At 46.0% G+C, this 16,688-nt stretch overlaps 1 protein-coding gene across 1 annotated transcript in view; it reads left to right on the top strand.

The window, feature by feature from the left end:
• The window catches only part of aff2 (AF4/FMR2 family, member 2), a 238,501-nt gene that overhangs the window by 132,530 nt on the left and 89,283 nt on the right, over window positions 1-16,688 (top strand). Inside the window, exon 9 of the mRNA XM_056277911.1 lies at window positions 14,491-14,528. Coding sequence (XP_056133886.1) covers window positions 14,491-14,528 — 38 coding nt within the window. The remainder of the gene's footprint in view (window positions 1-14,490; window positions 14,529-16,688) is intronic.

Here is a 16,688-nt window from a genome sequence, read left to right as displayed (position 1 = left end):
GCCCATTGACTGCTGGGATAGGCTGCAGCATCCCCGCGACCCTGAGAACAGGATAAGAGGTTTGGATGATGGATGGATGGATGAACAAAACTCTGTACAGTAGTGACATACTAGTTGTGCATATATGCTTGCCTCCAATGTCCTGTTATTGTTTGTTGTTTGTTTTCTTTTTTGTGTGAGTCTGCAAGTGCTGGAAGCTTCTGTGAACCGGAGTTAAATTCCTTGTGTGCATAGGCACACTTGACCAATAAAGCGGACTCTGATTCTGATGTTAAAAGTATCAGTCAGAGAAAGAATGCTCATTTTATACTACACACAAATGGAGAATTGCCAAAACTAAAATTAGTTAAAAAATTAGAGTACCTAAAATTGGATACTTTTACAGAAATAGTAATTGAATATTTCAATAAATCAAAAGGCGATTTCTTTAATCATGCAATTCTTGATACATTAGCACATTTAGTACATATAGCACATATTCTACAAGTACTGTTGAAGTTTATTTCAGTAATCTCGGTTTTAACTGGGTGTTGACCACAAAATATTTATTCTACATGCAGACATTGCCAGTCGACCTGCTTTGCAATCAAAGCATTTTGCGAGACAAAGCTCAGCCACTTGGACTTGTGTGGCTGCGTGCAGCTGGAAAACATAACTGGGCTCCATTGTTTTTCCTCCCTTGCATCACAGCAGAGTGACTTGCCAGTCATTGCCACACCTGGAACAAATCAGCCAGCAGGCGAAAGATAGTGGAGGCAGGGTGACAACATGTTCATCCTCAGCACCTTCGTTTGATTTCTGGTGATATGGCAATCATCTAAATGCACAGGTCTATGAAAGTCACCTGTTTTCTGCCTTCAACGAACAATGTCTTCTACCCAAACCGACCACCAGCACAATAAGCTCTGGTTATTCGCTCTTCAGAGCAAAGCTAGCCAGACAGTCTTTTTGAGTTTCCTCTTGGAAATCATGTTTAAACTGGAGCCAAAATTTCTGACAATTTCCACTTGAACTCAATACATGAAAAAAAAACCAAACAAACATCAGAGGTGCTTCACTACAAGCAGAAACTGCAGGAGGTACTTAAGATGGTGCAAGTTACTCCGCTTGGTGGTATTCCTTGGTGGAGGGGTGGTCAGAGCATACTCCTTACGCTTGGTGGTATTCCTTGGTGCAAGGGTGGTCAGAGCACACTCCTTCCGCTTCGTGGTATTTCTTGGTGGAAGGGTGGTCAGAGCATACTTCTTGTTGGAAGGGTGCAAATGTCCTGACCACCCTTCCAACAAGGAATACCATCAAGAGATAGAAAAACAAATACCACCAGCCTTGGTCATGTGGCTAATAAAATTATCTATCTATCTTTCTATCTATCTATCTATCTATCTATCTCTTGATGGCATTCCTTGTTGGAAGGGTGGTCAGGACATTCGCATTGAGGTGAGCACTTCTGCATCTTCAGCAGGTATCTCAGGGTCACAAGCATTTCACCACTTTGTCTGTACTCCTCGCCTGAGTGGGGCAGCAAAGACCAAATTAGCCTTCACCTGCAGAAGGGTTCCAACTGCGGGCTCTCATCAAACACAACCATCTTGAGCTGGTCTCAGCTACCATGGCTATCTCACCAATGGCCTGCCTCAGTTGTCTGGGTTCCTATCCCATCTTCTGTAGGAAATAGCGCAGTGATGTTGCTGGAAAACCATGGCTGCCGACTTCGATGGGAAACAAGGTTGCATACCATCCTTTTGACAAGAGCTTCATCAATCAAATCCTGAAGGAAATGTGCATCACCCATGCTGGATTGTCTTCATAAGAATGATATTCAGAGGTCTTTTAAGCCTGTTTGGTGATGGCTTTGTGGTCCTTAGGTCCACTTCCAGGGGTTTATCTACAACAAAGACATGTGAGGATAATTGGACACCAAGCTTAGACAATTTCTTGTGTAAAATACAGGCTGTATATACACTCACCGGCCACTTTATTAGGCACAGCTGTCCAACTGCTTGTTAACGCAAATTCCTAATCAGCCAATCGCATGGCAGCAACTCAATGCATTGAGGCATGTAGACATGGTCAAGACGATCTGCTACAGTTCAAACCGAGCATCAGAATGGGGGAGAAAGGTGATTTAAGTGTCTTTGAACGTGGCATGGTTGTTGGTGCCAGACGGGCTGGTCTGAGTATTTCAGAAACTGCTGATCTACTGGGATTTTCACGCACAACCCTCTCTAGGTTTTACAGAGAATGGTCCAAAAAAGAGAAAATATTCAGTGAGCGGCAGTTCTGTGGGCGAAAATGCCTGGTTGATGCCAGAGGTCAGAGGAGAATGGCCAGACTGGTTCGAGCTGACAGAAAGGCAACAGTAACTCAAATAACCACTCATTACAACCGAGGTATGCAGAAGAGCGAGTTCTGGGTCTACCCCAGGCTCTCCTTCCAGTTGGAAGTGCCCAGAAAACCTCCAAAGGAAGGTACCCATGAAGCATCCTAATCAGATGCCCGAACCACCTCAACTGGCTCCTTTCGATGCAAAGGAGCAGCGGCTCTACTCCGAGCTCCCTCCGGATGTCCGAGCTCCTCGCCTTATCTCTAAGGCTGAGCCCAGACACCCTATGGAGGAAACTCATTTCAGCTGCTTGTATCCGCGAGCTCACCCTTTCGGTCACTGCCCAAAGCTCATGACCATAGGTGAGGGTTGGAACGAAGACTGACTGGTAAATTGAAAGCTTTGCCTTCCAGCTCAGCTCCCTCTTCACCACAGCAGTCCGGTACAACGTCCGCATTACTCCTGGTGCTGCACCAATCCGCCTGTCAATCTCCCGCTCCATCCTTCCCTCACTCGTGAACAAGACCCCGAGATACTTGAACTCCTTCACTTGAGGCAACAACTCATCCCCAACCCGGAAGAAGCAATCCACCATTTTCTGGTAGAGAACCATGGCCTCAGACTTGGAGGTGCTGACTCTCATCTCGGCCATTTCACACTCAGCTGTAAACCGCCCCAGTGCATGCTGGAGGTCGCGTTCTGATGAAGACAAGAAAACCACATCATCTGCGAAGAGCAGAGATGCAATTCTGAGGTTCCCAAAATGGACACACTCCTCGCCTTGGCTGCGCCTTGAGATCCTGTCCATGAATATCACAAACAGAATCGGAAACAAGGGACAACCTTGGCGGAGTCCAACATCCCCCGAAAACGTGGTTGACTTTGCTGAGAATGCGGACGCAGCTCTCACTTTGGTTATACAAGGACCGGATGGCTTGTAGCAACTGCCCTGGTCCCCCATACTCCCGCAGTACCCCCCACAGAGTGCCCCGGGGTACACGGTCGTAAGCCTTCTCCAAGTCCACAAAACACATGCAGACTGGCTGGTCAGACTCCCATGCTTCCCTCAGAACTTCTGCAAGGGTAAAGAGTTGTCCGTTGTTCCACGGCCAGGACAGAATCCGCATGGTTACTCCTGGATCTGAGGATCGACAGTCGGTCAGAACCTCCTTCCCTGCACCCTAGACTTGACTTTACCAGGGAGGCTGAGCAGTGTGATGCAACAGTAGGGTAAAACTAACCTGGTTCACAACATGTTAAACCAAGCTCATGTTCCCTATTACTGGGTGAAAAATTCAACACTTGGTGAATTCTGCTTCACAGTGATGGACAGAGCCGACATTGAAGGACCAAAATGTGACGTTGCTATGAACATTTGGCCGCCACAGGCCAGTTATACTTGTAGTAACTTTTCTGACACCTACTTAAAATCCCAAAAAGTGGAAGAATCATAAGGCTAAGGCCCTCAGGCTAAAGTGATAGATCTGATGTAATGCATAATAAACACGAGAAGCTATAATATTTCAGTGATGCATCAACTTGTTGATATGTTGAGGCCATCATGACTCTTTAAAAAACTCTTTCAAAAATTTGAAACGGCGCTTGAAACCTTGCAAACACACATTCCTTCATTTGTAAGTCAGTGGTGTACGTTAGCTTTTATGTATATCGATGCACTGAATATGACCACAAGTAAATAATATGCTTATGCATATTATTTACTTGTGCGATGCTGCAATTCATTTTTAAAACCTGATGCTAATTTTCATCACTACTTCCACACAGCTGTTTTTCTGGGGCTTGGTCGCAGGATTTTGGTTGCAGAGAAATTAGTCACTTCAGTCAACCAGAAGTAATACAGTACCAGCATGAAGCCTGCACTCAGCTCCACCAATCACAAGTTATGTAACTCTACCTGCAGCAATATAACACTGCACACACACCCACACACACAGAATAAACAATAGAATTTGTCTAATTACAATGAGAAAACAGAAATAAGTCACTAGTTTAGGTTCGTATTGGTGTGTGGTGTGTCTGGCCACTACTTCAACACAGCACCACGCTGTCATTAATAGACCAATAAAGTCACTTTGGCTCAATGGAAAACTGCATAAGGACATGAAATCCCTCCAGCTACATCTAACACTATTTCTCGACTACCTTTCTCTCCATTATGCCATAACTTTGCATTAGTTCTTCTGTTGTGTTGAATATTTCAAAAATAAAATAAAATCATTGCCTAGTGGAGCAAACTTTGATGTAAATGTTTCTCTGAAAGTCCCCTCCAGAGTCTTCCATCAATCTCTTTCTTCTCTCCCAATTACCCTCTAATTGATACCTCCATGATACATCATGGAGGTATCTCAAACTCATGTGTCACACTCTGCTCCTCCAGGGTTCCTGGAGCATGAAACATCTCCTTTAAGCCACCGGGCGACACGGTGGCCCGGTGGTTAGCGCTGTTGCCTCACAGCAAGAAGGTCCTGGGTTCGAACCCCAGGGCGTCCCAGGTCCTTTCTGTGTGGAGGCGCATGTTCTCCCCGTGTCTGTGTGGGTTTCCTCCGGGTGCTCCGGTTTCCCCCACCGTCAAAAAGACATGCATGTTAGGGTTAATACTCCTGTCTGTGCCCCTGAGCAAGGCAGTGGAAAGAAGAGCTGGAGTTGGTCCCCGGGTGCTGCAGCTGCCCACTGCTCCTATACAATAGGACGGGTTAAATGCAGAGAACTCATTCGTTGTAACAATACAGTTTGTTGAGGGGGTCACGTGATGCAGCAAAGCTAGTTAGAGGTGTAACCGAGCTATTTTCTCGCTCGGTGCGGGATTCGACACGGGTGTACTGCACCACAAGGCAACATCACTAACCGTTCGACTAAAGGGTCAGAACCTCTAGTCGATCGGCCAGTGGGTCTTATTAGTAGTTTACAGAGGCTAGCCCAGGGACTCTCGAAACAAATTCATTTCAAAACCTTTATAATAAACACCCAAACCCACTTTTAATTAGGGCAGACAGCTGCAGTATGCCCCCGAGACCCAGGAACAAACACCTAAAGTCAGCTTTTGAGCAAATCCCGACATCTGCAGAGAAAACTTAGCAGGACTGGCGGCCAAGAAGCTCGCATAATGGCGGCAGCGCGGGAGCCCTCACTCGTTCTTCAGCAGAAACTGTAATCCGCCCTCTCCAGTCAACTCGATTCTAAAACCACAGAAGTCAGTCTACCTCTGGACTGAACACTAGGCTGGATAAGCTGAGCTCCCACGTGGCTGAGGCGGAGGAGCGTGTTGGCGCAGCGGAGGACCGGTTGGTGGCGCTGGACTCTCGTGTTGTCAAGTTGAGTAAGGACGATGTCTTTTTAATGGAGAAAGTTGGCCAAGTGGAAAACTGCAGCTGACGCAGCTATATACGTGTCGTTAATCCTCAGGAACACTGCGAAGGAAACGAGCCTGTAAACTTGTTTTGCTGGCTGGATCCCAGCCGCCTTGGGACAAGAGTGTTTCACAGAGCCCCTGATAGTGGAGCAGGCACATCGGGCTCCTGCACTCCATCCACTTGCAGACCAGAGACCGAGACCTGTCCTGGACACGACTGCTCAAATATCAAGACCGCGGGACAAAATCCTACGTATCACTACTCGGCGGTCCAGAGGGAACAAGGTGGTGCCCAGGGTCCCATCGTGTACAATGGGACCCTGGACACCACCTGGGCGCCACCTCAGTGAAGCGCAGGAAGGAGTACGGCCAAGTTAAGAGGGCGCTAAGAGCCAAGGACATCCCGTTTGCCCCATCCCGCAACACGGGGGATCACGCTGCCCGGCGGAAGGAGCAGCTTCTTCAAAACACCAAAGGAAGGCGTGGACGTTCCTGCGTGACTCTCCAGGAGAAACATAACGGACGAAAACAGCTGGATGAAGACCAGACAGGCAGCCGCAGTTCTCACGAGCTGCCACGTCTCAATGCTTTAAACCGTCGTCACTCTTGTTATATTAAAGACGTTGTAGATAAGATGACAGCACTCTCAGTTTACATTTCATAGATTGGTTTCAGCTTAAGCCGACTAATTTGCATAGTAACAATTTTTGAAACGGGTGTTTTCAGTATTTAAAATTGGATAATGATATATGGTAATTCATCTTTTCAGAAAGAGCCCTGGGCTGGACTAGATGTTTACGAATCAGCCAGACTTGTCACACTTGATAAGTGCAAAGTGCACATCCCAGTTTAGCAGGGTAGATGGTGCCGAATGTTCAAGAGTAGGCACTAGGGGGAGGATGTGCGCATTTGTTTGTTTGTTTGTTTGTTTGTTTTTTTGCTATTTTATTACAGGAGACACATTTTCACTCCCACAGTGACGTCACAAAGGTCACAACACTTTGATAGATGTCTATGCTTATTATTGATGGCTAGGGTAGTGAAACTTGTTAGCTTTCATGTCAACGGGCTAAACGGACCGGTTAAAAGGAAGAGTCTTGACACACCTGAAAAGACTGCAAATTGACGTTGCTTTTATACAAGAAACCCATCTTACTACACGGGAGCGTAAGACACTGAGGAGACAATGGGTAGGACATGTATCATCATCATCCTTTAATTCCAAAGCCAGTGGAGTGGCTATTTTGATAAATAAAAACACTATAAATGATAACAGATGGAGAAACTATTATTGACCTATCAGGCCGACGTGTATTAGTTAACTGTCAGATTTACTCAGAACCCTGGACGCTTTTAGATTTATATACACCCAACTATGACGACGAATCCTTTATTCAGGATATCTTTCTCTAGGTATCAGGGGGACGACAAAATATACTCGTAGGGGGGCCACTTTAATTTTGGCTTGAATCCTATTCTAGATAAGTCAACCTCGACAGTATCCAAAACAAAAGCAGCCAAAACTACCTTGGCTTTTATGAAAGATTTTAATTGGATGAATGTGTGGAGACAAATGCGCCCTCAAACCAGGGACTACTCCTTCTATTCCTGCCCCCATAACTCTCATACTAGGATTAACCTTTTTCTGTTATCAACGCAGCTAATTATAGAACATTAGAATGTGAATTCGTATCTAGAACCCTGTCGGATCATTCACCTTTGACCCTTTCTATCTTGGTGCCTGGCTGGGAGAGCTGGTGTTGGATCGGCTGAGGGAGCCTGGTCTGCTGCATCCTGTGGGCCCAAGGACCAAGGCCCCTGCCCGGAGCTGCGCCCGAAGAGGAAACACCGGGGGCGGTCTGACAGGATGCAGAAGCGGGGCAGGCTAAGCTAACTGATAGCCCATGCAGACCGGCAGTTCCGACAGTCATCATGGCTGGCGTTCGTTCCCTTGAACAATTATTTTTTTGTTTAGTTTGGATTAGTTTGGATATATGCGGGGGGGGGGGTTGAGGGGTTAAATATAGGAGTAGTACCTTTCCTAGATGGCCTTTCAGGGCATCCTAGGCTGGTCTCCATATGCCCCAGCATCATGTGAAGCGCAAAATATAGCCTCTCCATGACAAATAACCGTCCGTGCGTGGTGAAGAGCCACACCCTCCTCGCGGTATTCCTGTTGACATCAGGAGACAACAGAGCAGAACACGGCGGATCTAGAGGAGTAAACTCGATAATAAATCCTGTTGTTCCTATGGGTAACAGTAGTCCTCGGTGCATTCATCGACAGACTGATGATATGGACTGGGGGACATCGTGACTTTGCAGGTGATCAACGCATCTTGACAATGGAAAGGCCCAAAATCTCCAGTTAGTGGAGAACCAGAGAACTGCATGTGGAGTAGCACCTCATACTTAAAACAAACATGAGCAACCAAAACGCTATGAGGGGCGTCCTGACAGAGGACCTAGGTGAGGTGAGGAGGTGGATATACATGTGTTAGTTTGGACATATGTGTTAGTTTGGATATAGTATGTGTTCTTGTAGTTTTTGGATATGTGTTTTTGTCTTTGTGTTGCACTGCTGTTGGCTGGGAGAAGCAATATGTCGTTTCATTTAATGAAATGACAAATTAAGTGTTCCTGGGTCCTGATTCCTGAAATAATCTCCTATACAAAAGGTATTAAAAAGAAATAAATGGCAGAAATAGAAGAACTGGAAGCAGAAATTTTGAAATTGGAAAAGGAGTTCCCACAGTCTGGGTCCAAGGAATTATACCAATCACTGGTAAACAAAAAGCTTAAATACAATACATTACATACTTACAGAATTGCAAAAGCAATCGTAAGAACTAAAGAAAGATATTAAGAATTGGGAGCGAAGGCACACAACATTTTGTCCTGGCAACTGAGAAGAGAGGAAAGCTCAAGGACAATTAATGCAATTCAAACTGAAACGGCTTCAGTCTCATATAATCCAGTTGAAATGAATGGCACATTTAAACAGTTTTATACAAATGTATATACATCGGAATTTCTAGAAGACCTGACTAAAATTGGCGAATTTCTGTCCACCACTGAATTGGCCAAACTTGGCCAAAAAGACCAAATGAATCTTGATCTTCCCTTCACACAGAAAGAATTTGAAAAGGCCCTAGGCTTGTTACAGTCTAATAAATCACCAGGGGAAGGTGGTTTCCCCCTAAATTTTACAGAGAATTTAAGGATCTGCACATCTCCCTCATCATGGATGTAATTATTCAGCATCTAAAACTCAAAGTCTCCCTGAATCATCCTCTACTGCCATAATCACTGTGATTCACAACAAAAAAAACCCAAAACAAAACAAACATAGAGACCCATTCAAGTGTTCTTCATTTCGGCCTATTTCATTTTCAAATTCAGACTATACATTGATTTCTAAGGCCCTAGCTTACAGGCTTGGCCAATATTTGCCACAATTAATAAATCCAGTAGGCCCTTTAATATTATCCACCTAACAAATTCTAAAACTGAGCCTAGTATAGCTGTAGCTCTAGATGCTGAAAAGGCCTTCGATATGCTGGAGTGGTCATATTTACTTAAAGTCTTGGCCAAGTTTGGGTTTGGCCAGTTGTTTATAAATTGGGTAAAATCCCGTTTCCAAGAACCCCGGGCCAAAGTCACCACTACAGACAGATCTCGACAGCATTTCCCTTGAGTAGATTGAGTCGACAGGGTTGCCCTTTGTCTCCAGGACTCTTTTTCTTGGCTATTGAGCCCCTAGCCGGAGCAATTAAACAGGATCCTGATATAAAGGGTTTCAAAGTAGAGCAAACAAATCATAACATTAATCTCCTGGCAGGAAGTGCAATAATTTTTATTGCACTCCATGAAAGAAACTGTAACTCGTGGAAGTCTTGGACTGAAAATGGGACTGTCACCAAAAACACCTCTGAGACAACATGAATTCATACCCATGACTCTAAACAACGAGATTTGACGTCATAAAGGGATCCAACATTTGGAAGATTGTTATATAAAAAGGACTTCTCATGTCCTTTGAACAATTGAAGTGGAAGTACGACTTACCCAACAAGACGTTCTTCTGCTATCTTCAGTTAATATCTTTTCTTAGACTATATGTCTAAGAAAAATACATATAAGAAAAAGACATATAGGCCCAGGGAATATATATTTCCTGGGCCCTGGAATGACTTCACCTATACATACTGATGTGGAGAAGGTGCTTCATGAGGGAAATGTATACATATTTATTTCTAAAATGTACTCCTTACTGCTGAATGAGGGCCCAAAGCCAGGTCTGCACAAATGTAGAGCGAGATGTGAATCAGATCTGAACAGAGCAACTGATGAACAACTCTGGTCAGATTTATATCAGGGCAGTTTGTCAGCTACCATTAATGCCTTAAGACAGACTGGTGCACTATAATTTCCTCCATCAGCTGTACCTCATCCCACAGAAACCACATAAATCTAAACCTGAATCGTCAGTAATGTGCTTCAGATGTGGTATAGAGGTCGGCTCCTTCCTGCACTGTACCCGGCTTTGTACAAAGGTGAGGTCTTATTGGTAAGACTTCTGTGATACATTGACCAAGGTCACAGGAGTTACCTTCCCATTAGATCCTGAGCTTTGCTTACTGGGGAATTTCACAAGTGTCAGTAGATCCTCAACCAATTCCCAAATTAAACTTATGGAAATCGCCGTATGTGTGGCCAGGGAATGCAGAACAGTGAGATGGAAGTCTGATTCCCCTCTCCTCATTGATAGATGGTCTTCGGAAATTAATGGTTGCATTCCTCTTAAAAAGATCACATATACTCTTAGAAAAGGATACAAGAACTTTCTGAAAATTTGGCAGCCTTAATTAGAGTACATAGACACATCACTGATGCCACCATAGGGATGTGATCATTCTGGTGAGCCAGAAGGCCTTTTTAAAGGATATAACTCTGTGTTAGTGCAGTGTGCCTGTATTTCACTCTTTGCGCTGACTTTTTTTCCCCATCTTTTGTTTACAGGAAGGGTAGGGATTTATTTATTCATTTATTTATTTATTTTGTGTGTGTGTGTGTGTTTTGTGCTCTATGGTTGTTAAAAATTGGTTTGAAAACCCATCCGTGCATTATCCAAACCGCTTATCTTACTCGCAGGGTTGTGGGGATGCTGGAGGCTGGAGGCTATCCCAGCAATCATTGGGCGGCAGGCAGGGAGACACCCTGGACAGACCGCCAGTCCATCACAGGGCGGACACACACACACTTCTAGGGACAATGTAGTACGGCTGATCCACCTGACCTACATGTCTTTGGACTGTGGGAGGAAACCGGAGCACCCGGAGGAAACCCACGCAGACGCGTGGAGAACATGCAAACTCCACACAGAGGACGACCCCCAAGGTTGGACTACCCCGGGGCTCGAACCCAGGACCTTCTTGCTGTGAGGCGACTGCGCTAACCGCTGCTATTGTAATCATTCAGAACTTTCAGGATGCTTCCCTATCGTTCCGCTCTCGGGGTGTTGACAAGCTCCTTGGGCTGCATCAACTCCCAGGCGTCGTCGATTAATTGCCGCCGTTCAACGTGTCGTTAGTTTAACTTATCTGTAGGAATTCACAACTTGAGGAAAATGTGAGAGGAGACCGACAGACTCGATTTTACTGCTTTATTTTCTATCGGAGTGTCCCAACTGGCCGCAAGCGATGCCGCGCGTTGTTGCGGGCTGAACTTCTGCGGCCGCTGAACGGCGCTGTTCATGCTCAGGGTCTCGAGCACGCAGCTGATAGGCTTGTTTACACGAGGGTTTCGGTGTGGACGGAGGGCGTCCGAGGCGACGCGATGTTGGACACTCGCATGCAGATCCTCGGAGCTGTTTCATTAGGGGGGGGGGGGTCTAATGCTTTCTTTTCTTTTCTTTCCTGGTCAGTGCAGCAGAACATCCTTTTGGATCAATGGGTTCTGGTACGGTGGAATCTTTCTTCTTTCACGTGTTTTCGATTAAAGCGAGAAAGCTGGCGCGCTAAACATATTCACGGATTATTCCTGTCGTACCTGCGAGCCCTTAAGTCTCTGCAGCCAGAGATCTGAAAGGGGTTGTTGTTCTGGCCTGGAGCTACGCATCGATCTACTGGACGCCTCACTGGTCCAGCTAATCACCCCGTTCTGAGAGAGAGAGAGAGAGAGAGAGAGAGAGAGAGAGAGAGAGAGAGAGAGAGAGAGAGAGAGAGAGAGAGAGAGAGCCCCGTGAATAAAAGGTCATTTCTTTTCTCTCCTTTTAGCAAATCAGTTCCTTTTTTTGTGCATCTCAGTGGGTACAGATCAGCTGATGGCGGGAGATCAGTGACAGTCAGCTGTTTACAGGACCGGATATTGATGTCATGTAAAATAGACTTTTATTGTTCTCATTAAGCATTCTGAATTGAGAGATGGAGGGATTGAGGTTGAAGGGGGGGGTGTCACCCCGTTCTTTCAGTCAAAGGGAGAAATAAAGAGGAAGGTTAGAAGGAGACTGTAGAGAAGGTGGGGTGAAAAAGGCGCACGTGTCGCGGCACGTGGTGGCGCAGTGGTTAGCGCTGTCGCCTCACAGCAAGAAGGTCATAGGTTCGAACCCCGGGATTGTCCAACCTTGGGGGGGGGTCATCCCAGGTCGTCCTCTGTGTGGAGTTTGCATGTTCTCCCCGTGTCTGCGGTGGGGTTTCTCCGGGTGCTCCGGTTTCCCCCGCCATCAAAAAGACACGGATGTTAGGGTTAATACTCCTGTCTGTGCCCCTGAGCAAGGCATGGCAGGAAGAACTGGAGTTAGCCCCGGGGGCTGCACGGCGGCTGCCCACTGCCCCCAGCTAGGATGGGTAACTAGGAGCATTTCCCCGCGGACATCAATAAAGTAATAAAATTAATTAAAAAATAAATAAAAGGGTGGCAAAGGGACAGGAAGTGTGTAAGTAGGAATGAGAGAAAAGATGGCGTTAACTGTGTCTCACCATCTCGAACAACTGTTTACTTCTGTGGGAGGCGACGGATTGTGACTGTAATTCGGCTCATGTGCAGTACCTACGCTGCAGGGCTGTCCGGCATGCCTTCCTGCAGCTGCCTAACCACAGCCCACTCTGGGTCTGGGATCTGACGTCACTGAACCATGACACAAAGTAAAACGTCTGAACTGAAAAACGAATCTTTTGAAAAATTCAGTGTTGAGCTGGTCTGATGGATCTTAACTTGGGAGAATTAAACTCTGAGCAATTTGACGGAGCAGTGGCTCGTCTGTAATGCGTCCCCCTTGTCAAACAAGGAGCGATCAGTCTCACTCCCGGGTTGCCTTTGTTTGTGGAGAGCCGCCTCTCATTTGTCACTTCCCCTCCCTCCGCTGGGACCAGATAGCTGGATGACTGGTGCAGAAACAGGCCCACTGATAGTCACTGGAAGCTTTTAGCTCGCGGTTTTCAAGTCTTGTTTTTGAGGAACATTCTCCAAAGGATTGATTTTGGGAAGAATCCACGGTAGGAATTATTTTCAGACTGTCTTTCCCCGCAACACGATTTAGACCTCAGTCAGATTCTCTGCACTCAATAATCCACCTTAGTCCCCAACCTGATGAAGAGATCTACTGAGTCAAACAGCAGGCGGCACGGTGGCGCAGCGGTTAGCGCGGTCGCCTCACAGCAAGAAGGTCCTGGGTTCGAGCCCCGGGGTAGTCCAACCTTGGGGGGGGGGGGGTCATCCCAGGTCGTCCTCTGTGTGGAGTTTGCATGTTGTCCCCATGTCTGCATGGGTTTCCTCCGGGGGGCTCCGGTTTCCTCCCACAGTCCAAAGACATGTAGGTCAGGTGACTCACCGTACTAAATTGTCCCTAGGTATGAATGTGTGTATGTGTGTCCTGTGGTGGCCTGCCGCCCCATGACTGCTGGGATAGGCTCCAGCATCCCTGAGAGCAGGATAAGCGGTTTGGATAATGGATGGATGGATGGATGGATGGATGGAATTACAATTAAATGTAGTGCTGCAAAACGCACACGGCGTGGTCAAGTCGTAAAGTATGATACGTCATCCTCTGAGCATCTTGCGACTTGCTCGCTTGTTGTACTCAAAAGTGTAAAGATGTCGTAACCCTTCGCGTGTTTGACCCGGGGACGTGCTGCTTTTCCCCACCAGCGCCCCGGTAGGAGATTTCCATACATCTTCCGTAGTCCTGAGCTGGAAAATGTTGCAAAAACTCTACCTGGAAAACTGACTCCAGCTCCCGTTCCCACGTGATGCCAACATCGAACATTGCTAGAACGTGTACGGGTTTAGGTCTTGGTCTTCCCAGGCCTTCCCAGGAACGAGGCCATCTCCTGTTAACTCGTAATCAAACTAAACACAGCAAGTAATACATTTACTGATTAGTGGCAGTCTGCGCCAACAGCCAACTGAAGATGGCGCTGTGGCTGTGGTGATGTAAGACTTAAACACCATACCAGCTTCATCACTTTGTGAGACAGCTGAAAGGACCGAGGTCTTCCCCATTACGCACCGAGATGGCGCCGGAAGGCCAGTAAACTGCCTGAAAACTGTGATGGTCAGGCTTGCACGTGGCTGCAGGATATTTAATCTGAAATGTTGAGCTCACAACTGACACGTTTCTACACGTAAATGCACACAAACATGTTAACAGATGACACAAAGTGGCTTCACTTTGACTTTAAAACCCAGCATTTGGGAAATCACAACACGCTGCATCCAACCACCTGGCTCCAATCAAGCCAGGAGAGAATATTCTGCCTTTCTCACCCCTTGTTTCTCTGTGTGTGTGTGTTGACAGGTATCTGACAAGCCTAAAGCCAGAAGCACTGCCCTAAGGTAAGAACTATATGGTGACTAAAGTGTGTACTTGTTGTGCTTGGCTGGGTGCTCCATATGCTATGAATCCGCACCATGCAGAGATATATTTATTATTATTTTACTTTACGGTAAAGGAGCGCAGCATTATTTTCATGTTCAAACTATGTTTTGGCTTGTTGGGATCTGCTTTAAATGCAGCTTTTACTTGTGTGTTAAATCCATTTGTTCAAACATCTGGCCTCATTCAACTTTCCTGGATTTTCCATAAATTTGTTTGTGTTCCTGTGAGAATTCCATAACACAAATTGATGTAAGACGGGCAAAACTTTTGTGACCTCTGAGAAACGTTCCTACACACGGGCCTTGACAGTTGAACTCCACTTGTTGCTGAACTGAACCGAATGAGACAACCTGCATTTACCGTAGTAAACACGTTGCCTCTAAAGGGCACGACGGTTCATTTTCAGTCTGGCAAACAGAAAAAAGTCAATAAATGAGTAGAAGTCAGTAAAAGAAAAAGAGGACTTCAAACAGCTGGCCAAGATTTACCTTTACAATGAGATGCCACTGAAATAGCAGCAATCCTGTCATCCCACCGGCTGAAGCCGCATGACATAGAAAGACATAGTAAGTCATCAGAAGTCCTAGAAAGACCTGGAAAGTCATAGAAAGGCATAGGAAGACATAGAAAGACATGACATAAAAAGACAGGAAGACATAGAAAGACATAAAAAGCCGTAAGGCATAGGAAGACATAGGAAGTCATCGAAAGGCATAGGAAGACATAAAGACAGAAAGATCTAGAAAGACATAGGAAGTCTTATTAAGACATAGGAAGATATAAGACATAGCACGTCATAAGAAGACAGAAAGACAGGAGGACATAAGTCATAGAAAGGCATAGGAAGTAATACTAGGACATAGGAATTGTTACATGCCCCGTTAGATGTCCAGGGGATGAGGGGAAGTGACAAAGAAAAGTAAAGTATCCCCGGGGAATAAGAAAGGTGGGAGGCGGAACCAGGTGTAAAAACAGACAGGTTTATTAGCAAAACTAACCCTAAGCCAGTATGTACAACAAAAAGGGCAACTGACGACTCTTAACTAACCAGGCTTAGATAACAAACAAACTCAGGTCAGACCAAGAGGAAAGAAAGAAGAAGAACGACACAACTTTCACCCTCCTTCTCAAATAACACAACAGCTCACGCTCTGGTTGCCAAGTTTTATACCCAGCTGATGAGGGATTGGAATCACCTGGGCTCAACCAGCAGCTCCACAGCAGGCGGGGCGTTACCTGACACAGACACAACACACACAGACACAACACACGGCACCGGGGCCCTAACACCCCCTCCCATAAAAACCCCAAGTATGTATACAAGAGGGTAATTGCACATATACACAACACACGGCACTGGGGCACCATAGAAAGACTTAGAAAGACATAGAAAGACATAGGACATCATAGGAAGTCATAGGAAGACATAGGAAGTCATAGGGAGACATAGAAAGACATAGTAAGACGTAGAAAGACATAGGACATAGACATAGAAAGACATAGACGTAAAAAGTCATAGAAAGACATTGAAAGACAGTCATCGGAAGACAAAGACAGACATGGAAAGTCATAGGAAGCTATAGGAAGACAGAGAAAGACACGGGACGGCATAGAAAGACATGGAAAGACAGAAGAAGTCATAGGAAGTCGGGTTGTTGAAGCGTTCAATTCATTTTGAGCCACCTATAGTCAAGTGGGCTGAGCTATATTCATTGTATTTTCTGCCACAGCATGCATTATGCAGATCATGTGCAGGTGTTTAGTCTTCATCAGAGTAGTGACAGATCTGTGCGGTCTCACAGATCTGTCAGATCTTACCAAGTCATGACTCCACTGTAAGAAGAAACATGTTTGATGGTGCTCGGCCTCTCTGTAAGACCAGATGTGTGTATGTATGAGCAGTCCTTGCACCAGGCCCTTGGTGATGGTACTGTCTGGATGCAGCCCTCCATAAGCACAAATACTGCAGCTCAGGTACATGAGTACTGCCCTGCATAAGCCACATTCTTTGGCCACAAGGAAACGAGGCAGCCAGAGTACATCAGCCAACGTGTCTCTGGTCGGGGAACAACCTGACTTCTAATGATGGCATACTGGGCTTCCCGGTGAGTACACGT

This window comes from Lampris incognitus, chromosome 1, assembly GCF_029633865.1.
Source record: "Lampris incognitus isolate fLamInc1 chromosome 1, fLamInc1.hap2, whole genome shotgun sequence".
Taxonomy (NCBI): domain Eukaryota; kingdom Metazoa; phylum Chordata; class Actinopteri; order Lampriformes; family Lampridae; genus Lampris; species Lampris incognitus.
The sequence above is the reverse complement of the archived record's forward strand: the minus strand, read 5'-3'. Positions and strand labels throughout refer to the sequence as shown.